Below are 25,456 nucleotides of genomic sequence, written 5' to 3' on the forward strand. Positions count from 1 at the left end.
TTAAAACACGAATGATGATCAAATGATGATGTAAAACACTCACGAAAGACAAGACCACTGTTTCTAAATCGGTATTTTCACATTTTCTTAATCGCTGTACAGCTGTTCACAATAGCGAGGAACTGTGTCCACATTCCTGGAGTCAAGAGATGAAAGTAAGAACATTAACTCATTGAGCAGTCAGATTTGGAAGATAAACAAAAATGGGAGCTCAAATTTGGCAGATTTCTCCAAAAAGGTTCGCTATGCCAGTATTTATTGACAATTTTTTAATTATTTAATGAATGACATTTTTCAGTAAAACATGTACATTGATATAACAGATGAAAACATGATAACATATGACACATTAATTAAACAAACTCCTCGATGTGCTCACTAGCTAGCTTGTTTAATATAAATTGCAAAATTACAAAATGTCTGCAAATGTCTTGATTACAGTAGATTTGATTGACACCTCACCGCGCTGCGTTAAGTAGGAGAATATATAACACATTTTCAGTGGACCTGTCAAAATATATTAAATATAATGCTATTTGACAATATTTGTTATGGTAATATTCTTATATTGTTGGTTGTCTATGTGCTATTGCAATGCATAGAATAATATATTATGAAATAACGTGCACGTGCTTTGAATTACTGGTACGTACAAACAATTTAAAGTACATGAGTATTTGCATAATTATATGTTGCATTTCAGCTTTCACTCAAACAAATGCTGGTGTACACTGATAATAATATGAAAGATGATAAAATAAATATACAATACAATAAATAGACAATAATGAAATATGGAAAACGAACAATTTTCAAGTTTCAACCAATGTTGTCATTTTACCACGATGCATTTATAATTGTTGTTGTTTTGTTTTGTTTGCAGTCTCAATAGATTATTTAAACGCCTGTTCAAAACACTGTGGGTAGTCGAAGTTTGATAAAGAGTGTACTACGTATTGAAATCATTTCTTGCAGCAATAGGTAATTTAATTTAGTTTTGAATTATACGATTTACATGAAACGTGGACTGCATAGCTCGCTGAAAATACAATGTAACATATATACACGTATATATATAATAAACATACGTCTTTACAAGTTTACTGAACAATGAAAATCACTGTGCGCCCTCTAACAACGAAAATGCACATTTAACCTTTGAACTGCTTCTACGTATACACTTCAATTCGTGGAATTGTAGCCGTTTCTTTGAGGAAACACGTCAATCTCCATGGTGATGAGCGAGATAGGGGTGTTCCAAGAACTCGTGAGTCATGCTAGGAGTGTTTAGCATGGTGTAATATGCAATTTACTGACTAATACGTTCGATGACTTGGGAATTCGCTGTGTTAAGGAATATAAGAGGCAGTGATGATTTGCGGCTATTTTAAATATGATTGTATACGTAAACTGCGTTATCGCCATGACTGCAACCAAAACAGGATTCCTGGGTCTACCAAATGTCTGGAGTGGTATGTAGATATACGGACGACCTTACCATGTAAGTGCTACCATGCTACTCCATTGACCAAGAGTGTTGATAGGGAAGGAATGTTAAACGGGATTGCGAGTTTTGTCCTATGGCTCAGTCATATGAATAGCGATGCTATATAATATATCCCAATGTCATGAACGGCTATTCCGTATTTTCGTTCATATGTTCGAACAATGGATTGTTTAAAGCTGTGTCATTTCCCATAATACTGTGCATCATAATTGTCAATGATCTCCATCACGTGATCGATTTGTATCAAAATTACGTTTAATCATCCTTGATTTTCACATCAGATCGTGTGGGGTTACTTCAATATTTTGGTGAGATTTGGTTATCTTTACCTGGTTATATTCAAGCAAATAAATAAATAAAATATCTATACAATTTTAGACCACGAATTATGTATGGTAGATTATTATTGTTATTGAGGCAAGTTTTATTAATTACTTGTAATCGCTTTTGAGATCATGTCAATCTGGAATTCCACTTGTAATAATTAATTAATTTATGTATGAATTTACAATTTCCATAGAAGTATTCCTGTAAATTCCTAATCAAGCGATGTTGATATATAATAATGTATTATATAATTTGATAAATATATTATACAATAAAGACGTAGTATCAATATTAAAGTCCAACTCTGATTCAATATGAACAGGTGACATGTCAGATCTTATAATATGATTCTGTTGATAACAGAACGTGTAACTAATGTGTATTGATTGAATTGCAGTGAGCAAGTCGTGATACACATGTAGTGAGTATATAAACCACATGAAGTTACAACATAAGATACATGGCGATAATAAACAATTTTTATATAGGATTTAATCGAAAAAAGTACAAAAACTCACTGCACACATTAAGTACTAAATTAAAATGTAAAAATAAAATTACTCTAAGAAATACGTATACGTATTTGTATGCTAATATTAAACTAGTAAAACCAAGGTTCATAACACATCAGAGCAATGATTTAAATCATCAAGTACATATTAGTATGATGTTATATTTACATAAAAAGGCCACAAGGAGGCCACGATTGCTCTAAAAATGATTAATGTTGTGTTTTGCCAGTCATTGAATATAGGTGGCTACAGACAGATGGTAAACAAGGAATGACAATCAAGTTGACGTGTTTATCGCCCAAATTGAGTTTCCGTATATATAACAAATGTTTATACAATATATTTCTGTATATTTCTGCATGGTTTTCATTAAATTACAAAATGCTTTGGAAATGCATTGAAATATAATTTCATTCTTCCCTATCTTATAGAGAATACTACACTTGGCTTTTTGATCTTCATTAGCAAATTGATATACAAATAAATTGTATTTCTATAAATAGCGCCCTCTAGTTACATAAAGCTTCAGTGACGTCAACATGTATACGTTCGAAGGCAATGTCATTCAAATGAACATCTGTGTTTCGTGGTGTTGTCGTTCGTCATCTTTAAATATAATTAGATTTCTCAAAAATGTAATCGTCATTGATGGACAACTTCAGAACAAAACGATATCGACGATTTGAATGGCATTCATGTCGCCCAATTACGTCATAAACCCGCTTCATCACTAGAGGGCGTAACGTATAAAATAAGGTTTTCGGGAGATTGTTTCTAATCGTAGGATAACCGTGAAGATTAGGTATTTTAGATTATATATAAATATACACTATTCGTACTTGTTGAAAGAATCGAGCAAAAAGTGTACACTGCAAATGAAAATTGTAATTGTTCGTTTAGCTTTATAGATAAAAATATGTAGGAAGTGGAGTATGCCTATGCTGAGTAGTAGTGATATTATATTCAAGTTTATGTGCTGGTGATTTTTCTGGCCGGTAATTCTAGGTGTACTACAAGCTAAATGATGTCAAATTTCCTTCGTTATACTATTTTGTGGTTCAGATTTTCGCTTCATTAAAACAGCGAATCTTTGGAAGTACATCTTCTAGAAAGAAATTAATAGAACGTATTTCAGAATTAAATGTATGTTTTTCAGCTACACAGAGTGCATCCAGTGCAAAAAATTTAGCTTTTACGTAATGTGTCAGCGACTCACCGGGAGAAGTTTTAAATAAATGCTCCCCTAATCGATAATGACAATTAGCTTGCCCTAAAAAGTAATTACAATTGGTATATTTGGATGGATTCACTGGATCTTTGTACATGTTGAGACTTTTAAGTAGGAACCGCGACCTCTTGACCTTTCTAACAACATCGCCTAATAATTCTCTCTGTCTGCCAACACTGTTATCGCAATCGATCAGTACCATGGCTTGTTTCACGATAGCACGTTGCTGAATGTTGAAACTTAGTTCAAGGTCCGATGATTGGAACATACGTGAAGCCTTGTCAATATCATCAATAACATCCTATGTTATGAAACAATGAAATGTTATCATGTTGAATACATAGCGACAAGAAAAACACATTGATTACTACGGTATTACATTATGCTAAATCCTCCATCCCACTGTGTATATAAGGGATCTTCACTAATTTTTAGGCTTGTCGTGATTCTCTTCCATTTATTTGAATAAATACGAGGCAAGCCAAACCTCAAAAAAAATAAACACATTCTGGGAAACAAACTCGTGACTAATTCGAACCGCGCATTTCATTATCATGAGTTCACAAACACCCTTATATTATATCCCCCAAAATAAGAAAGTTCACCTGTAAGAGGTTTCCAGTCCATGTACTGGGTAAACACGCATACTTCACACATGCTTGGTGAAAGAGTGCTGCTCCATGAAACACACATGGTTCAAATGTCTGAAATATCTAAATATTCAAAAAATATGCTTAACCATACAGTGTTTTCCCCATAAAAATAGCGAATCGGCGAAATTACATAATAATAGAATATGTTAATCACCTGCACTGTGTGCTAAATTGGCTCTATTGATATTTTAAAATTAATCAGTTGGGAATCCCTACTCTATAACGCCCTGGGGAGAACCCTGCCGTATCACAATGCTAAATTACTACAGATATCATAATCGTCTTTGCCATTTACTTTCTTATTGTATGCTTCGTCGGCATCAGCCACAAGTCATTGTTCGGGATAATATATAAATCCTCACACAGTAATGAAAATAATCACCTTCAACGCGCATTCAAAGTACTTAGCTGCATTGACGTAATCGCAGTCTTTTCGGGATTTGTATCCTCTCACATAATATAGTCTGGCTTTCAGAAACTCCCTGTTTAATGCTCGTGGAAGTAGGTCAGTCATCAACGCAATGTGTTCCGCTGCATTGTACATCTTCATCTGTAGACACTCCGCAATAGTTTGCTGTGTAATATATAGGATGTACTGAACATGATTGTGTCGCATACGACTTATTTACCACTTCCGTGTCACTGAGAATGTTCTAGAACCGTACTGTGTCTGGGTGGAATATTCTATATTTTTTTAGAAAATGGTTGAATGGGTAATAGAACACTGTAGGAGGCAATAGAAGGTAATGGAACATTCTAGAAATTTGTAGTAAGTTCCAGACTCATTATGTATGCTGATGTAATGGTCTATTTATAGACAGTGGGGGTATATATAGGGGAGTTGTTCAGCACTGAGTTCAGACCGAAGATCTCGTTGAATTGTATTGGAGTTTAAGTATCTAGTTATTGGAGTAGTGGAGTTTTACCGCGTTATTGTACTTGATGTTTGTAGACTATAATAATACCAGTACCAGTTGAAACCTCATCTGTTGGCTCCGTGTTCGTATGTTATCATCGCCGCCAGGGAAGTCTTTCTGTTACTGTTGCCATTTTGGTATTTGAACCATCACACCTGTACTATACCAATTACGGTAATATTACGTTGCGTGTGACAGATTGTAATGTTGATAAAGATGTGGATATATAACAATTGCGTCAATGGCAAATTTCTCAAGATAATATGGAACACTTACGTAAGACAAAACCACTATTTGTAAATCGGTGTTCTCACATGTTCTTAGATTGCTATACAGCTGTTCACAATAGCGGTGCAACTTGGTCCACAGACCTCGTGTCAATAAGAAAATAACATTAACTCATCGAGGTGGCTTATGGAGGAACAGAAATGAGAGCTCGAAATTCTTCGTATTTTACTAACACTAACAACGAAGGCTCGCTACACTATATGTTTTAGTTACTTATCTATTTTTTTCCAATTACTAATAAATTAGCAAATGAATTTTTGTTGGTATACATGTACATTGATATATGAAAGACTACTAGTAAAAAGCTGAAAAAATATAATGGTAGTTGCCAAGTTACACATCATATCTGGATTGTTAGTTAATTAAATGACAACTCACCACGCTGCGTTAAGTAGGACAATTTTACAACAATTTCTTTGTAACGCTCACTTTTGAGTGGACCTGTCAACAACAAAATATTAAACATAATGTTAATTGATATTACATGATAATATTCTCGATGCACAGAATGATATTCGAAGTAATGTATAACAAACTCCGATAACGCACATGTGTTTTGAATTACTGGTACGTACAAACAAATAAAAGAGCATGCGTATTTGTACATTAATTCTGTGCCACTTCAACGCCCGCGCATATATGTTTTCATATGTCAAAATAATATGTTTTAAGCTTGGCTTCACAGTAAGGTACAAAATCACAATAAATGAGAAATCCCTGATTATATTTGAAGAAATACAATTGTCATTGAAATCCAATTTTTCAAAATTGCAACAACTGTGAATTATTTTCGTTATAGTGTGTGACTTTAGGGCGATGTACAAGACACATTAAATAAAAATAAATGTACAATGAATTGTATTACAATACAAACCAGTAATCTTGCTCAGGGTGTGTACGATACTTGAACGAATATTTGGTGGGCAGTCACGGACGTATTTCGAAGCGGAACCTGGATGGAATAAATAAAAATACATTATGGTACTGTTTAGCCCACTGATAATCACAGTGCGCCCTCTAACAACGAAATGCGCACGCAACCTTTGGACTGCTTCTACGTATACACTTCAATTCGTGGAATTCGATCCGTTTCTTTGAGGAGACACGTCAATCTCCATGGTGATGAATCAGACAATGAGGTTCCAGAAACTCGTGTGTCATGGTATGATTTTTTTTAACAGCACGATGTTATAAGCACTTTACTGAGTCACGGGTGAGGAATTACACAAGGCTATGTAAATGGGGATCTGACAGCGATCAATAGACTGTCGACAGTCCTCGGGCCTAATGTAATTGTGTTTCCTTGACATTCGAACGCCGTAGACGTTTGATGGGAAATGCGAAACATTTCACGCGAGGAACTTTAGTCCCGAGAGACTGTCCCCGTCTGCAGGTTTCTAGTTGATATGAATAATTCATAGTAGATGCTGACGTCACGAAATAAATTATATTAACATAATGTAAGCAAATGTATTCTAAATGACCCCCTGAATGCGTTGGTCGTCTACGTTATGAACACAGTGAATATGACTCAGGAAGAAATTTCCACAAACTAAGCGAGAGTTATTGGAAAGCTCGCAGGCATTTTTCATCTAAGAAAATGCCAACTGAAACAAGTTTCGAAACAAGTTCTTTTTGACAAGACGTATATCAACATGGCACGCTGACGAGCACATCTCTCCCCTTTGTGTAGTTTGCGATAGTGTCTCGCTGGTATTCTTTGCAAGAAATATCATGGTAGTCTAAACGTTCCAGCACTTTTATAATGCATTCGTCAAGACTTGTTTGTGTCATGATATCAAAAACTGCTGTGGAAAGTGTCGCGATCGCGTAGTAGTACAGTCAAAACAAACTTCGCGTAAGTCGTGGGTGATGATAATAGCCAGCGACCCCTGACCCTTTTCACGATTGACCACGTTAAAATGTTAGACATCTGCGCGACTATTCATTTGCAAATGAAAGTACCCGAATCTGGTAAGAAATCTTACCAGTGAATTGCAGCACCAGACAGTCGGTCGTGCCTAACGGCACTGCATACTTGCTGTCCCGGCGTTCGCAATTTATTCACGCCTATTACGTTTTTACACAATATTTATTAATAATAACAGATTAATATTAGGTACGACCGACTGACGACAGTCTAAGCGATCAATTGTATCCGCGGTTATTTTTAGACATGTTTAACATTACATCTACTTACTGCCTGATTGCGACGACGGTAACGGAGTATTCACTGGATGCTTGATACATGTATTGATATGTACGTATATGAACTAACCTTGTGTATCTAATAGGCAAGAAATGTGAACTGTATTCCGAAACGGGATTTGTGAGTGTTTTTATTGGCCCTATACACAACAATACTTATATATGAAATTGTAGTGAACACTGGCTTTGTGTTCGGAGAACCGTGCCACGAACGGCACATAGCATTTCCCAGGGCAAAGTGACCAATGGTTCCGCGCATTGAGTTACAAACTCACCTTTTACCTGCTTTTGTAAAAGCATATATTGATTGATCGTACTTACCTTTTTTTCTTGACGTTGTCGCCCGTTCATCACAACTAACAAGTAGTCCTACATCAGTCACAGGTTCCGTTTTCTCGCTTTGGGACGCTACATGTCCGTCTCTATACTGAATAGTCACATTCGAGTCGTTATTGTTTTTGAATACCATTACAGTGTTGTCGTTACCATTTACATTAATAATGGTGTTTCCTGTTACAGAAACACGCACACATTAACATAATCGCTTCTCACACTCCGACCAAGCATACCTCCTGGGAAACATTCTCTGATACATGAATGCATGTTTTAAGATTGTTATTTGGCTGTTGTCTAAATACAAATAAATATCACAGAAATAATATTTAGAAGCAAATTGTTCTCAATTTGTGAGAAAATGTGTCCACCATACCGTTTTGATTAATACTTACCCGCCGAGGCATTGTCTGAAGTAGGTGATGACTCAGCCATCTTTAAGTGTGTCATCCCATTTTACGAAATGTCGGTTGTCTAGTTATGGTATGATAGATATAATTCGACATATAACAAACTAGTTTCTTTACTGCGAAAAAGGAGAATTCGGGGTTAGATGCTTGTTTGTGGTACACAGCGCCACGCCATATTACACTAGACTCCGCTACATTACAGTGCAAATACGGTATTTCATTATCCTGTAGTGTGAGGGTTGTCGTTCACGATAGTGTACGACACAGTGAGTGAATGTACGAAAAACAATACAAAGGAATGCAACAAATCAGATGAATCCTAAAATCCCTATTGTAACCAGAAGTGTTACTTATAAAATTAATGCAATGTGTGTACTAAGTACCATGTTGAAATACAGACAGTGCACATCTATATATTCTACTAATAAGTTAGTTTGTCGTCGTGTTTTTACACTACATTGATGTTATTATTATTATTATTATTAATATTATTACATGGACGCACTACGATATTTTTCTCGAAATTGCATTAGAGTAATATCCACCTTACGTCTTTAAATGTGCGGGACATGGCGGTACTAATGAGACTTGCCTGCCTCTTAGCCGTATACCCTGGATATGTGTCAATTATCAACACACGTTTGGCAATCTGCCAACCGACGATCGGAAGACTTTACTCACAGGTCTCTCGAAACAATCAATTACGTAAGCTAATTCTACCCAATTACCACATATTATCCCCCCCCCCAAATAGTCGGTACAACTGTAAGTAGCAAAATGGAGATGAGCGTCATTAAATAGTTTTTCAGAACGTTGCTTCAATCTGAGTGGTTGTAGACACAGTCTATGCGAGTTAAATACCCTGTATCACGTGATGTCAATATTATGATGACAATATCCAAGACGATCCAATAAAACACGTCAAAACGCTCCTTACAATATATCTCTCAAGCCGGATTTGATTCAAGTCTGTCGACTACATCACTATTCACTCACCTGTGTAGCTGTTGTCTGTAATACCGTGTGTTTTCACGGTGAAACAAAACGGAAAAACTCTTATAAATCTAACGACGACATAGCAGCAACCATCTTAACGGAACCGCACATGCGCATCGCGAAGTAAATAAGGGGGTTTCCCATATTCAAATCGCACGAATATGTCACACATATATTTATATGTGTATATCCCGTATGTATACGTATTCTGCAATGAGGACAAGGCGTCCATTTAGTTAAAGTCAATCATTGAATGGCAACTATCTGTCTAGTTGTATAATGTTAATCTCAAAAAATAATAAAATTTGCAGAGGAGTTTAGTCCGTCGTTTGCTTCGTCATTTTTAATTTTGAGGAACTACCAGAATGATTCATACTATTTTCATGTTAAAGTAAATTACGCCAGTCATGACAACCATGTCAACAAATAAAAAAACAAACAATTAGGAGTATAATTTAACTGAGCATGTTTTGATCATGCATCTATCTGCATATGCCTTGCAGGAATGGGTAAAGTATCGTTTTGTGATTGGTAAACTGTCATTCAAATTCAGAAGAACATGCAATATAGAAAATATCTTTCTCATAAATGCAGTTTGGTGGTTGCCCCCTCCCCCACATACATACATTTACATATAGCATAGCTTGAATTTACGACACGTACTGAATCTCAAATACTGAAAGTAAAATTACCTAATTAAATTAATGGTGCATTAAAATGCTGCAGGCATTCAGTATATGGGAAGTGTTGTCGGAGATTCATAATATATATTTGTATTCGTTTTCATATTGCTAATATTATTATTACATGTCATTTCGCTATAGTTAATTCGTTTACCTTTCGCATGAAGGATTCCTCTGAGTAATTCTCGACCAATTAGAATCATTTAATTTCAGCCAATCATTTTACTCTGTATTGTATCTTTTTCTCCCGCGTACTTCATTTTGTATTTCCCGCTTACGTGTTTTCTCTCACGTTCGATTCGCACCCATATAAAGGGCTAGTTTCGGAGTTTCGGGGCTCCTTATTCATGTGTTACATGTTTCTATGCCAGTTTATCCAGCAATAAACCATACCGTGTTTTGCATCCACATTGACTTTTATTCTGCCATCAAGTTCAACTGAAGCGTATTATTATACCCCACATAATTTGGTGACCTAGACCAGGATATCTCAGCTCAACACGATGTCAGAAGAACAGCCACCACAAAACGCCGCTGCTGATGCCCAAGCAGTGGAGACGACAAACGCATTGGCAAAACTGAAATTGAAGCGAAGGAGTCAACGAGGGCAGCTCACACGACTTTTCAACAAAGCCGAAACCCAGAAGAAGCAAATCACCGACGCGGAAGGCCGGGAAAATAAGCTTGAACAACTCGTCGCGCTCCACTCTCTCCTGACCGACCGCTACGCAACGCTCATCACGATCGAAGAACAAATTCTCGAACTCACTGAAGAAGCACTCTTTGATTCAGTCAGCGAAGAGAGCTCTGAATATACTGACGACGTATTCTGCAAGAATCACGCTCTGAACGTTTTCATTAACAAGATGAAGACAGAAAACGAACCGCTACTTGACACCGCAAGCATCGCGTCCGCCAACTCATCTAGAGGCACCTCATCGACAGGTACATCGTCTACCTCCTCAACAAAGACCGTCTCGCTACCCAAGATCGTCCTACCACAGTTTGAAGGTGACGTACTGGAATGGGCTAGCTTTTATGACATTTTCAGATCTTCGATTCATTATGATGACACTCTCAGCAACGTACAAAAGTTCACCTACCTACGCACCATGCTAAAGGGCGAGGCAGCGCGAACTATTGCTGGACTATCTCTCACTGATGGTAACTACCACCACGCTATTGAACTGCTCTTAGAACGATACGGACGTGACCACCTAGTTACCGAGGCACATATGACTTCGCTCTGGCAATTGCAACAACCCACCAGCGACATCGAAAGTCTGCGTAGATTTTATGACGCGCTGGAAGGACATATCCGTGGTCTACAAACACTCGGAAAACCGGAAAGTTCTTACGGTGACCTCCTCGTTCCGATCATCCGCGACAAACTACCGGCAACCATTCGAAAGCAAATCGCTCGCGAAATCGGGGGAGAAGCTTGGAGTTTACCTAATCTACGTAAAGCACTGCTACGCGAAATAACCGCGATCCAATCCGGGAACCCGCTCGACGAATCGTCAATCAACAATTCACGGTATCAACCGGACATTACTGCTACATTTCATACAAATGTGCGATCTCCGAAACGCGATCCGAAATTGCGTAACACCAGCGCCAAATGCACCTACTGTAAAGGAACACACTTCACTTCTGCATGTCGCGTAGTAACGGACATAAACAAACGTTGGGAAATAGTCAAACGTGACAAACTTTGTTACAATTGTTTGGGAAGACATCGAGCATCGGAATGTAAATCTAAGTTCAACTGTCGTACATGTAAACGAAGACACCACTCAACACTACACCAAGAAAGCCAACCCGTGACGGACGTTGCAACATCTGATACGAATCCAAATTCACCGGTTCATGTGACATTGACAAAACTCAACGACACCCACAGGAACTCGCCAAATAATACATGTCTGCGTCCCGTACTTCTCAAGACTGCTATTATTCCGATATCTGTAGGTAATAGCCAGCCACTGCAAGCTAACGTACTTTTCGACGAAGGGGCAAGCCGTTCATTCATCTCTCGTAAGTTTGCTAACGATTTAAACTTATCTCCTACACGCACTGAACAAGTATTTCTTTCTACATTTGGCGACAATACTGATCACTCACGAGCGTTAGACTTTGCTAGTGTCACAGCACACGATTTGTCGGGACATACTTCGAATATTGACGTACTGTTCATCTCCGAAATATCGACTAAACTGACAAACCACATCACTGAAACTATTCACCATGTTGATTATTTGCGCGGACTAACATTTGCGCATCCAGTCACAGAAGATAAATCATTCTCTATTGATTTACTTATCGGCGCTGACCAGTATTGGAATTACGTCGGGGATAACGTTATCCGCGGCAATGGTCCTACAGCGGTTTCGTCCAAATTCGGATATTTATTATCAGGGCCAGTTGACAAGGGTCAAAGGTCAACGACCGCAGATGTAAACATACTACACGTGTCTACCGAATCGCAACAACTCGACAGCAAACTCCAGCGTCTCTGGGATTTAGAAAGTATCGGTGTGACCGACGACCCCTCCGCAGAATTACGTATGGATTTTGAAACTTATCGTGACACTCATTTGCAAATTGAAAACAAAAAATACATTGCGAGATTACCATGGTGTGATAACCACCCACCGTTGCCTACTAATTACGACGTCACAGTTAGTCGAACGCGCGCCATGCTCAGACGTTTGTCTCCTGAGTTACTCGACGCATACAACTCTATCATCGAACATCAACTCAACCGCGACTTCATCGAAGAAGTCTACAATGATGACAATACTGTCGGACATTATCTACCCCATCGCTCGGTAGCAAAGGACTCTACTACAACCCCGATTCGCATTGTGTACGATTGCTCTTGCCGCCGAAACGCCAATTCCCCGAGTTTGAACGATTGTCTCCAAACCGGGCCTTCTATGATTAATGATTTGCCAGCCATCTTAATGAGGTTCCGTGCTAACAATATTGCGGTCTGTAGTGATATTGAGAAAGCATTCCTTAACGTGAGACTGCATCCCGATGAACGGAAATTTACCAAATTTCTGTGGCTGACAGACGTGAACAATATCGACAGTCCACTCAAAGTGTATCAATTTAAATCTGTGCTGTTTGGTGCTGTGTGCTCACCTTTTATCCTGAATGCTGTGATCAAAACTCATTTGGATAATAACTGTGATATTAATACTGCCAATCAAATGAAAGACAACATCTATGTCGATAATGTCATTGATGGAGTCTATTCGGAAGCAGATGCTGTTAAATACTACAGTGAATCTACGAGCCTCATGAATTCTTGTGGATTTAATTTACGTGCTTGGTCATCGAATTCTCCTGATTTGTGTGAACTTGCTACCCGAGATAACAAATATGAGCCCGCCGACGAAGTTTCTGTGCTTGGTATGCGTTGGAAAATTACACCCGACGTGTTGACACATTCTCGTGTTAACAGTCAACCTCAAGTCGCGTCGTTTATTACAAAACGTACGGTGGCCCATATATACAATCGGCGAAGAATGACCAAATTTCGGCGATCAATGATGCATTGCGACGATCAATAACCAATTACGACGATCAATGACGCATTGCGGCGAACAATAACCAAATTGCGGCGATCAATGACGCATTGCGACGATCAATAACGCATTGCGACGATCAATAACGCATTGCGACGATCAATAACGCTTGCGGCGATCAATAACGCATTGCGACGATCAATAAAGCATTGCGACGATCAATAACCAATTCCAGCGATCAATAACGCATTGCGACGACCAATAACGCATTGCGACGACCAATGACCAACTTCAGCGATTTAGTTTAAAGGATGGACCCACAATGCTTTGCACACTTCAATGGCGTCCGCCATGGAGTTAACTTCGTTCGTCCACGAACTACAGGTTGTGTAAGTATTCGTTATATGAATAAATCCAAAATGCTAGAATCCATTGCTATGGCAAGTCAAGTGTTGCAATATTATTAAAAACAATTTTTTTTTTTTTAAATCCATATTTTATTCCACAAAACGCAATTTATGTTTGTAAATTCTATTTTACATTTCATAAAATATTATTTCGTTTTCTAAAATTCGTATTTGATTGCATCAAACGTATTTTTGTTCAAAGAATTCCTATTTAATTATTCAGACGCCATTTTGTTGTGTACAATTTATATTCCATTCAGTACACAAATTTATATGTTTAAATAAAGGTTATTTTGTGTCATTCATTTTACTTCTGATGTGTTTAGGGTAAATTTATGTTTCAGTTCTGAATCAAAATTATTTCACTCGTGAAATATATTTTACATGCAGAATTCTGTTGGTTTTTTTTCGTTCGACAATTTTCTATTTTGATTCATAAACCGTAACAAACTTAGGGGGCCTACAATTGTATGCCGTGGCGGTGGTGGCGCTGTTGTCATTTTTGGTAAAAAGTGATATTTTCAACTTCTTGTTAAAAACCGCAAGTCTGATTGCTTTGATACTACATACATATATGTACCTCAGGTAGACCTTTTTCAGATTTGTTTATTTCGTGATATCTTAATTCTCTAATTTTAATGAATATTTTTGTCATTTTTGGTAAAAAGTGACATTTTTGAATTATTGTTGAAAACAGCAAGCCCGATTGCTTTGATACTATACACATTGTTCATTTTCTAATGATATCTTCAATTCTTGAAATGTGCATTGCTAACAGTGTAGATATCTCATATTATATATTGTTTAGTGGTAATTATGGAAAATGTACAATAAATATTCAAATATTACAAATTTCATTATGTGTGTTGAACTGCTCTATTTGAAAGATTACAGTTGTAGATGTTATTGGCCGAGAATTTTCTGAAAAATGCATTAAATTGGTTTGATACAGTGTATATTGATGGGGGACTACTACATTGCTGTTGCTTATATTACCAGTAGTATGAAAAATGCATGCCACATTTAATAGTCATGATCAGTTGTCATTTCATTCACTTGTGCAACCAATAGGACAAATATGGTATATTTCAGTGATTCAAACTGCACTATTTACTCGTGGGTACAAATTCTATGATACCATATAACACCCAAGTTCTGTATTGAACACATTATTTTTTTAATTATTCTGAAAAATCAACTACATTTCTGTATGTTGCAATAGTGTGATACATTCACTATGGATTCAGTTTAACAATATGCAAGCTGTTTTCATGAGTCTTGCCCATGTTAAAAAAAGAAAACACTACAGTATTTTATAGCAATTCACTATTTGCACAGATCAAAATAATATTAGCGTTGATTTGATGTCACAGACACCTATTTACCACCACAGACAAATTTAAACATAAGACTGGTTAGAAAAATAGGTAGTATACTTCATTGATGAAAGCCCTTTCAATGAGTAACTCTAAAGTTACATCATTCTCAAATTATACTGATCAGAACCTGGTACAATGCACCTTTCATTGACTACAATAAACCACATCATGCATTGCTTTCAAATTCTGTGCTTACTTGACATAACTAACCTAGGAAATATGTATTAATGAAAGTTTGCTCGGGTCACTGTGCAATTAACACAATATAAATAGTCTGGCAGTATTGGGCAGCCAATTTGCAAACTTGATTGTGAATTGGCTTACTAGTTTGGATTTGACAAACATAACTTATTTCTAATATTGCTTGTGTCGACTTGTGGCCATGCCTACTTTGGATGAATCTATGTTGCGATAGGGACATACATTGTGTAGCTTGACTGTCCTGTAACGTGGTATCACAGACAGTGGACATGCTACACAAAAGCAATTAATGTCCCTACTGCAATATAGATTAGCTTGGAATGGGCATGGCCACCCTAAAATGCTGATAAAGAAGTCACAAATTGTGATAATATGACATAGCGAGTTTAATTTTGCCAACAATGTAACTTTAAACTATCTGTACTATTACTACAATTACTGCAGACAATCTTTCTGTACTGGTTAAAAAAAATGACACTACATACATAGATCTTAGCTGAGATGTATATGTTAGTAATACGTGTACATATAAGACTAGCCGCCTGTCAGCTGCCATAGCTTTGCTGTATGTACTGCATATTATAAAAATAATCTGATCCATATTTGGAAGCAGACTGAAGATGTTACAAAATGAACAAATCTAATAATGGTCATCCCAATGAATGTACATACACACATTAACACAATCAGCAAAACAGTTTTTGAGAAATTGTTAAAAGTATGTTTTTACTAAAAAGTACCAAAATATTCATCAAAATTAAAGAATTTAGAATGTCACAAAATGGAAAAAAATTATAGAGAGAACCTACAAATATAGCTATCACTGTGTTATACAGTATGCTGTTCATATGTATTTACTATCATATGGTACTTACAGTGCCGAGCATAGAAGGTTGATTCAACATAATATACGGTGTGGTAACGCTGACTATAATGTTAATTACTGTCAAGAGAATAATGCATCTTAGAAATCAAGTTTTATTCTGTACTTACAGCAGTTCTAAGAATTATTCAGACTGTCAGGTAGCAAGATAGATGTCATTGTTGCACAATATTTTTCTAGACTGTGCTATTCATGTACTCGAACGTGTATCATATTACCTTCATCTGAACGAGGGTATGGAACAATCTAAACTCAACGAAAAAACGGTGTTTTGCAAAGTTTTAAGCAACCTTGCTAACTGTCAGAATAGTTCCTAGAACCGTTGTAAGAAACTATTTGGGTGTATGTAAAACTATTTCTTATGCATTCCTATCTTATCAACCATTCTTATCTTAATAAGGAAACTAGCTGCAATTCACAGTTTTATTTCCTGTGAACTACCTAAATAACGCACACCATGATGCGTACAAATTTAAATTGTAGCCTAATACTTGCTCATAAAAATAAAAGAGAATAAACTACATATCAAAATTGGATATAAATATCAAATGAAAAAAATAGAAATGTTTAAAATTAATTAAAAATGTGAGTGAGTTAAACAATACGCCAGTAAGTTGATGAACTGAGATACACTGTGTTAATATTATAGGTCATTTAAGAGCACAAGAGCAAAATTAATTTAGTTTGTTGAGTATTAAAATTGGGGTATAAATTGATGATGTAACCTGATGTACCGCCGAACACCTAGACCTGTCCAAAACCAGGACTGTTAAGGATTCCAAAGTCCATGGATGATTTAAATAGTTCATAACTATTAACAACTGGAATATAAAGGAGATTTGCACACGTGTTTCCCAATGGCAACTTTTGCTTCCCTATATCCCCATCATGAATGAACTCTACACTAGGTTTGGGGAAGAATCCCAAAGGAGGAACTTTATCAGCTCCAGTTGCAAATATTAATATATCTGTAAGTGATGCTTCTGATGATGTTTCTTCAGATGATTCTGAAAAAAAGAAAGAAGAATCTTAAACATAATTGAAGGAAAAATAAGTAGCATACAAGCACATGAACTAATTTAAATTGAACATGCTGTACAGAAATGAAGCAACAAATTGATTCCATTGAAATTGAGCCAAACAATATTCATGACTGTATTGTTCAAGACGTGAAGCACCAAGGACAATACCGTAGCATACAAAATGTAAAATATGGTATTTTGTGAATAACCTTATTATCATATACCTTTCATGTGGCCAAAACAAAAATAAAACACAACAGAGAGATCTTAAGTTGCGTTTGCTCATTTGAATATCAAACGCTGCTTTTGCACTGCCCGCCACAGTCAGCTGTTTCGATGAAATGAGACATGGTGGCAGGGCGTAATGGTCAGGATTACTGACACTAAGAACGTTACTGTACTGATATTAGAACTTTGCAAACACCTCACTGTTGTATATATTTGGACAGTGGTGAACAATTAGCCCGTAAGAGTGGCAATACAGACCCTTTGCAGCATCCCAACCTTTGATTTTCAAAGTTGATCGCATCTCTCCAAAGTGGATGGCTACTACAAGCAATACTATTTTCTGAAGATTTAGTTACAGTACAACTGCATGTGGCTAGAGTGCAAACGAATGCCAGTGGAGTCAGTGCGTGTAGTGCGTTCAATTATGCCAATTCAGAATACACTACTGCCATTGTCTGCTGTCATGAAAGTGGACCACCCAAAACAAAAAAAAAAACTACTGCAGAAGCTAATTTAAAATTGTATACATTTTTTTCTTGCTGGATTAAAAAATAGACCGCCTAAAATTTCATTACAATGTCAATCAGAACATTTTTCTCAAAAAAAATCAAATTAACAAACTTTGTGCGCCAAATACGATTATTTATTAGTAATGAAAGTATATTTTAAAAGGAGTTTCAAATAAAAACGAACACATCTGCATTCCTTAGTAGCAAATGATCGCGGTAGTGCAATCCGGTTATGCTGCGTTTCACAATTGTTGATTATTACCTAGTAATGATTATAATAACGTGCAAAAAATTCGTTGAATTGTTATGAAATGCAAATAAATTTCAACTTATTTCATCGTAAGGCCAGACTTTTTTTATTCCTTGTTTCTCGAGTTTTTATAAGTCAATTTTTTTGAGGAGGGCGGAAAAAAAATAAAATTAACTCTTTTTTTTTCATTAGATTTGTGTGATTCTCAAAGAATTGTAAGTGAGATCATTGATCGGAGAGAAGAAATGAAATAAAATTTTATTCCATGTATAACATGGTTGGCAATGTCGCCAATGGTGGCACAATTTTCAGCATTAATGAGAGATTTCTTGGTTTTTGGCGACAGAGTTTCAAGGCGTGTCACCACGCCACGCCATGCCATGTTCACCTAGTAGTCTCAAGCAGGCAGTACGCAGAGAGGTCACTGTCAACCAACGCGCATAAAGTATAGATCTGCGCGAGACTTCGGTACTTTGATCATGATACTCCCATGAAAATGCAACTTGGATTTGTTAGGCGACGGGCCTAAAAAATTAAGATAAAAATAATTTTTTTTAGCAATTTTTTGCACTCACATGTCGGCGAGCGCGAGAAATTACGCAGAAATAAAATTTAATTTTTATTTCATTTTAGGCTCCTGTTCATTCGGTGGGTTCGCGAAACAAGGGATAATAAAAGTCTGGCCTAAGCAAAAGATTACGGTCGAAATTTAAACGTTTGATGCTGTAGAAATTAATATCCGCCATGTTTTGACCTGGGACGGTGTTCTTTGACCTGACAGGTCAAATCACTAATTAACCAATCAAAACATTGGATAATGCCAACGTGTTCAAATTACCATAGCTCATTTAAATATGTTAATGTTATTGAACCCAGCACGGAAGAGATTTGCCGATGTTGTTCTACGATCTTATGGCTTGGATTGTAATGGGAAAGCAACATGATTTGCTTTTAAATAATTTTTTTTTATTTGTTTTCAAATAATGAACATTTGAAGTGAAATTTAACATTGTTAACAGTGAATATTGAACAAGTTTTTTTTAACTGCTTTTATAGAGAATATATGATAAACTAAATGATACTTTTATTATATGATAATTCTGTTTACCTTCTGCGTCAACCAAATAATCTCTCCAATAGCTTAAGACTTCATTTTCTTGATTTCGTTTGTTGGTTCCTTCTTCACTCACTTTCACTGAGAACAAAATTTCTATGCTTTCAGCAGTGTGTTTGATATTGTGGTACATCAACACTTCTTTAAATGAATTAGGGTTTTTACGAACACAATCTAGAACACCAAGGGTGTTGAAACCATCCTTAAACCTGTCAATACACAATGTTATGTGAAAAACAAATTTTAGAATCAAGACATAAATGCCACATTCCATGTCTTAATGCTAAGAAACAACACATGAGACAGGATTGCCGTTTGAAGTGGGGGAAGTGAATGTCACACTAGGCGTCGTCACGTGTCACCTCATAGGGATCCTCAAAACCACTGAATGTCATTATGAGCTGGCGACGCATGCTACCCGAGTGACACCTGCCGACACAGTGGCTCTGCATCAAGCGTCGTAGCGGCTGACCCCATGACAGGAGACCTAGATATATTTGACTCATGTCATGGTAAGGGCAATGTCGTACCTGACCAGAGCCAGCATGCTCTGTGCAGCATTTCCCCCAAATTAGAGAGGAGGTGGTGGAATTGAACAATTCGCATGATGTGGTGAGGCAAGCATCGCTTGTTCAAGAATATGGAGAGTCTGCATGGGATAAGAGTACATGGTTACAGAGCAGGAATTACAATGTAGTAAAATTACAAAATTACGAATAAAAAATTGCGAGTGAATAACAATTAAAACAAAAGATCTATAATGTCGATTGGAGACGATTGGTAAATGTAATCAAAGAAAGCTTAGAAAGAACTCCCATGTGCTGAGAGTATTGGAGACACATTAAATATAATTCGAAATTACTTAGCTGAAAACTAATTATGCAAATCAGAAAATTAATATGACCAGATTTGAGTGTAAAACTAATGAGGTCTGCGCAATGTAACAGAAAATCTATGTCTCCAAGTTTAATTGAAATGTGATTAGAACCAAAAAATTATGAATTATTATGCTTATTAGGGAATTAATATGAACAGATTTTTACCCCAAACTAATTAGGTTTGTACATTGTCCTAGAGCATCTTTGTACTAAGTTTCATTGAAATGGAATAATTAGCACCGTGAAAACTCCAAAATTTCGACCCCTCTAAAAATTTGACCGCCTATTTATTTGCCGGGTTTCGGTGTTTTATTTACCTCCAAATTTTCGACTCCACTAAAAATTGCCGACTCATTCTTATTCGAAAATTGCGACCAGTTTTAGTTTTCCCCCAAACGAAAAAAAAACCGATGTGAGCGTTCAAACGGGACCTTCCTCAAAGGCATGAATCCGGGTTTCTGATTGACTGAGAGATTTTTATTTTATTGGTAACGAAAATATATTCTAAATAAACGAAGTTTCAAATAAAAACGAACACAAAAATCTCGGCATGCTGCGTTTCTGAATTGTTGATTATTACTGTACTCAGTAGTGATTATAATAATGTACACAAAATAAATTTGTTGAATGGTTATGAAATACAAATAAAAGTCAACTTAGTTTCATCGTAAGCGAATGATTCCGGTCTCGTATAAACGTTTGATGCTGTAGGATATCCGCCATGTTCTCTTAGGTCAAATAGGTCAAATCGCTAATTAACCAATCAAAAAGCTGGATGATGCGAAAACGGCATGATTTTTTTTAAATAAAAAAATTAGTTGTTTTTAAAAAATAAACTGGTCATCTGAAGAATAATTTAACATTGTTCACAGTGATAACAGCTCATTCTCGAAAGGAAGCTTACCCGTTCACGCTAGTCACGATAAAAATCATACACGTGTACTCTTGAATAGACAGACGTCAATGACTACGGTAAAACTTAGACTCTATTTTAGCCGGCAGGATTGATTGAAATGTCCGAAAAATGACGCCAAAATACACCTTAAAAGTCCCATTTTATTTTCTTAAATCCCATTATATTTTTTAATCCAAGGGCGAATTTACGGCAGAATTTGGTCCCTCAAATCACCGGTACGGTGCTCAAATAAGGGACACGTGAGCTTTGATTCTAACCGGATACATTGCACTGGGTCGGGGAGATCGTTTGCTAAACTTCCATGTATCTTTTGTCCAATGGGTACCTGTACTTCGAACATTCGCAAGTTTTCCTAGGTAGTGCGAGACAGCTTTGTCTTTTGACCTATTAGTTTTGTGCTGACCTCTTCTCCGCGTCTTGATGTTTTGTTTTGCTTGTCATAATACTCACTGATTGATGACTTTGTTTAGATTTTGAGTTACAACTCGGCCACGACCTTTGCTTTTACCGTGAAACATGAGGAAGTTTACGTCAATTGACGGACATTGCATTTTTTAAAAACTAATGAAGCACACTGTCTATCATCCCCATTTTTTTTTGCTGATTTCTATTCTGAAAAATTCGACCGTCCGAAAATGCACCTTAATTTTGACTCTAAAAACACGTCACATTTCTAACACAAATTATTTAAAACCAGTCGAAATTTTGGAGTTTTTACGGTACTTTAGATATCAGTGTGAAAGATTAAAATTGGTTAATTATGCAAATTAGGTAATTAATATGTACAGATTTTAACCCACAATTATTCAGGTCTGTCTATTGTCCTACAGCATCCATGTACATTCATTGATATGTGATGTATAGTACCTGAGATATCAGTGTGAAAGTTGGTTAATTATGCAAATTAGGTGATTAATATGCACAAATATTTACCGGAAACTAATTGGGTCTGCATAATTCTAGATTCATTGAAATGTGATGGTTAGTACTTTAGATATCAGTAGAAAAGCTGAAAATTAATTATGCAAATTAGGTAATTAATATGCACAATTATTTACCCTAAAACTAATCAGGTCTCTGCATAGTCCTAAAGGATCTATGTACCATGTTTCATTGAAATGCGATGATTAGTACTTGAGATACCCATGGAAAAGCTGAAAATTAACTAATTATGCAAATTAGGTGATTAATATGCACAAATATTTATCGAAAACAATCAATCTCTGCATAGTCCTTGAGTATGTAAGTACCAAGTTTCATTGAAATGTAATGCTAACTACTTATATCAAATGCTGAAAATTAATTAATTATGCAAATTAGGTAATTAATATGTACTGATATTACCATAAAAACAATCAGGTCTGTGCAGTGTCGTATGACATCTATGTACCAAGTTTCATTGAAATGTGATGATTAGTACTTGAGATATCAGTGGAAAAACCGAAAATTGACTAATCATTATGCAAATTAGGTAATTAGTATCCACGGATTATTACCAAAAACTAATCAAAACCTAGCATTAGTTCAGAGCATCTATGTACCAAGTTTCATCAAAATCCAATGAGTGGTTGTTTAGATATCAGTGGAACAGTCATGGAACCACTAAAAAATAGCTAATTATCATGCAAATTAGGTAATTAATATGCACGGATTTTTACCAAAAACTAATCAAATCTGCGCATATGTTCAGAGCATCTATGTACCAAGTTTCATCAAAATCCAATGAGTGGTTCTTTAGATATCAGTGGAACAGTCATAGAACAGCTAAAAATTAGCTAATTATCATGCAAATTAGGTAATTAACGAGCATGCATTTTTACCAAAACCTAATCAAATCTGCGCATTGGCCCAGAGCATCTATGCACCAAGTTTCATCAAAAACCGATGTATGGTTCTTGAGATAGCAGTGGAACAGTCGGACACACACACATACTCACATACACACATACACACACACAGACACACTAACTACAAAGACTCCCATTTTGTGCTTCGCACATGGGAGTCAATGAATTATGATCACAGACAACTCACATAATGTTAATTGTCAGATGTCACATAATGGCAGATTGTGTGCAATTAGTTTAGTCGAAAGTGTTGTACTGTTTATTGTCAATTCTAACAACAATGAAATCAACTACCATGACCAACCAGGGTTGAGTGTCAATTCTTTTGTATTTCATATATATATAGAATGTGATCAGTAGGACATGTATACAGACATAGCGAGGGGTACAAATTGCCATCCCTGCTTTTGCTTGATATGTTAATTGCTGCAAAATTATTTTACAAAAAGAAATTCTAAAATTTAGGTGCAGCACTTCAGGTTGCAATTGACAATTTACAGAACTGACCACACAGCCAATTCCTGGACTAAAACACAATTGATGCGGTAACTAATTTGAAGCAAAAGAAAATTATGACATGCCTGCACTTATACTTTGTACTTACGTTTCTGTCCTTCCTTCACTGGTAAGGGGGGTGTTGGGGGCCTAGGGGAAGTATTTTGGCCCATAAAGTCCACAAAATTACTAGGGAATGAACCCTCTTCTTTAGAAGTTTGGTTAACCCCAGTTAACCATCCTCTTGGATTCTCTGGCATCCCCCTAAACTTCCATGGAAGCCCTTGAACCTTCACAATGTCACCAACTTCCAATGCCAGCTCATCATCTGCTCTTCGCTGATATTGGTGTCTCACTTTATATAAAAATACCATGTCTGCCAAATAACAGTAAAATGATAAGAAGATGCTAATTTTCATAATTATTGTTTAAATGCATCAAAAAATAAATTAAATATACCGATAGGCAGCCACTCGTCTCTCTGTTCTTCAGACATGCATCATGCAGCATACTCACCACGATATAATACACAGGTTTAACGTTGAATAAGTCAATACACTTATAAATCACCGGGAATGACACCAAATCTGTCACAAAGTATGAGACCCTAATATCACTGTCTTCCTTGAGTCATCACTCAAAATAATTCCAAATTACATATGAAAAATATAGATTCTCATCATCATCTGATAACAGCAGAAGCAAAGCATAATCTCTTCCACTGTCAGGGGCGATTTTTAGTTCAAATAACCTCACACATAGTCATTCGCGAATTAAGGTCACATCATAAAGACGCTGTTTCAGTGCTTACGATAACATATGAATTACTATTAGAAGATAAATCATAATAAAGAATATGGTATGACTGCACTTACCTACAACAATCTTCGATTATCCTGGCGATAAATAGACCAGAATCAAGCATGGATCAATCGTCAAAGTAAAGTCGACGAAATGGCACGGAGAGTACAATTGGCGCATAAACGCCCTCACCACGTGATCACTGTTCGTCGCGTCAATGTCACCATAGACGGCGCTCTTTACTAACATTACTTACACAAGCTGTAGTTCGTCATTGATCGTCGCAATGCGTTATTGATCGTCGCAATGCGTTATTGATCGCTGAAATTGGTTATTGATCGTCGCAATGCTTTATTGATCGTCGCAATGCGTTATTGATCGTCGCAATGCGTCATTGATCGTCGCAATGCGTCATTGATCGCCGCAATTTGGTTATTGTTCGCCGCAATGCGTCATTGATCGTCGTAATTGGTTATTGATCGTCGCAATGCGTCATTGATCGCCGAAATTTGGTCATTCTTCGCCGATTGTATATATGGGCCACCGTAAAAACGTGACATTGTAAGTTTCACAGCGAGTGTATACGACCCGCTTGGATTAATTTCACCGGTATTGGTACGCGCCAAACTATTTATTCAACTTTTGTGGAAGTTGAAATTGGAGTGGGATGAACTACTAAGTCCTGAACTTTACGAACAATGGATCTTAATTGCTGAGGATTTAACCGCTGCTCGTGATAATCAAATCAACCGGAAATATTTTGACAAGACTTCTCCAGGTGATACCTATCAAATGCACACTTTCGCAGACGCGAGCACTTCCGCGTATGGTGCTGTTGTGTTTCTTCGTCGCCAGCACGAAACGGCTCTTGTCATGTCAAAGACACGAGTCGCCCCTAAATCGGAATTATCTCTGCCGAAATTGGAAT

General features: G+C 36.6%; 3 protein-coding genes across 3 annotated transcripts; 1 reads left to right on the top strand and 2 right to left on the bottom strand.

Annotated features, from left to right (window-relative positions):
* Positions 1–2,286: 2,286 nt before the first annotated feature.
* On the bottom strand, positions 2,287–9,491 carry LOC102803744 (uncharacterized). Its single transcript, XM_078014055.2, has 9 exons — positions 9,380–9,491; positions 8,369–8,499; positions 7,962–8,150; positions 6,307–6,384; positions 5,811–5,873; positions 5,421–5,515; positions 4,610–4,801; positions 4,180–4,287; positions 2,287–3,875 (listed from the first exon to the last, which is right to left on the bottom strand). The coding sequence occupies exons 2-9, from the start codon at positions 8,421–8,423 to the stop codon at positions 3,405–3,407; spliced, it is 1,251 nt and encodes a 416-aa protein (XP_077870181.2). The 5' UTR covers positions 8,424–8,499; positions 9,380–9,491; the 3' UTR covers positions 2,287–3,404.
* Positions 9,492–10,565: 1,074 nt separating this feature from the next.
* LOC146734641 (uncharacterized) lies at positions 10,566–13,643 on the top strand. The gene has a single exon (XM_085507577.1). It carries the CDS (start codon positions 10,566–10,568, stop codon positions 13,641–13,643), a length of 3,078 nt encoding a protein of 1,025 aa, XP_085363703.1.
* Positions 13,644–17,212: 3,569 nt separating this feature from the next.
* On the bottom strand, positions 17,213–20,138 carry LOC146734642 (G2/M phase-specific E3 ubiquitin-protein ligase-like). Its single transcript, XM_085507578.1, has 3 exons — positions 20,122–20,138; positions 19,586–19,800; positions 17,213–17,475 (listed from the first exon to the last, which is right to left on the bottom strand). The coding sequence occupies exons 1-3, from the start codon at positions 20,136–20,138 to the stop codon at positions 17,213–17,215; spliced, it is 495 nt and encodes a 164-aa protein (XP_085363704.1).
* Positions 20,139–25,456: the final 5,318 nt, after the last annotated feature.

This window comes from Saccoglossus kowalevskii, chromosome 14 (assembly GCF_978046115.1).
Source record: "Saccoglossus kowalevskii chromosome 14, keSacKowa6.1, whole genome shotgun sequence".
NCBI lineage: Eukaryota > Metazoa > Hemichordata > Enteropneusta > Harrimaniidae > Saccoglossus > Saccoglossus kowalevskii.

Excerpts from the sequence above, each read along its gene's own strand:
- LOC102803744 (XM_078014055.2), bottom strand. The coding sequence starts at position 8,423 with ATGACACACTTAAAGATGGCTGAGTCATCACCTACTTCAGACAATGCC. Across the intron at positions 6,385-7,961 it reads GACAACGTCAAGAAAAAAAG|GTTCCGCTTCGAAATACGTC; the intron begins GTAAGTACGATC and ends TATTCCATCCAG. Across the intron at positions 3,876-4,179 it reads GGACTGGAAACCTCTTACAG|GATGTTATTGATGATATTGA; the intron begins GTGAACTTTCTT and ends TTCATAACATAG.
- LOC146734641 (XM_085507577.1), top strand. The coding sequence starts at position 10,566 with ATGTCAGAAGAACAGCCACCACAAAACGCCGCTGCTGATGCCCAAGCA.
- LOC146734642 (XM_085507578.1), bottom strand. Across the intron at positions 17,476-19,585 it reads TTATTTGGTTGACGCAGAAG|AATCATCTGAAGAAACATCA; the intron begins GTAAACAGAATT and ends TCTTTTTTTCAG.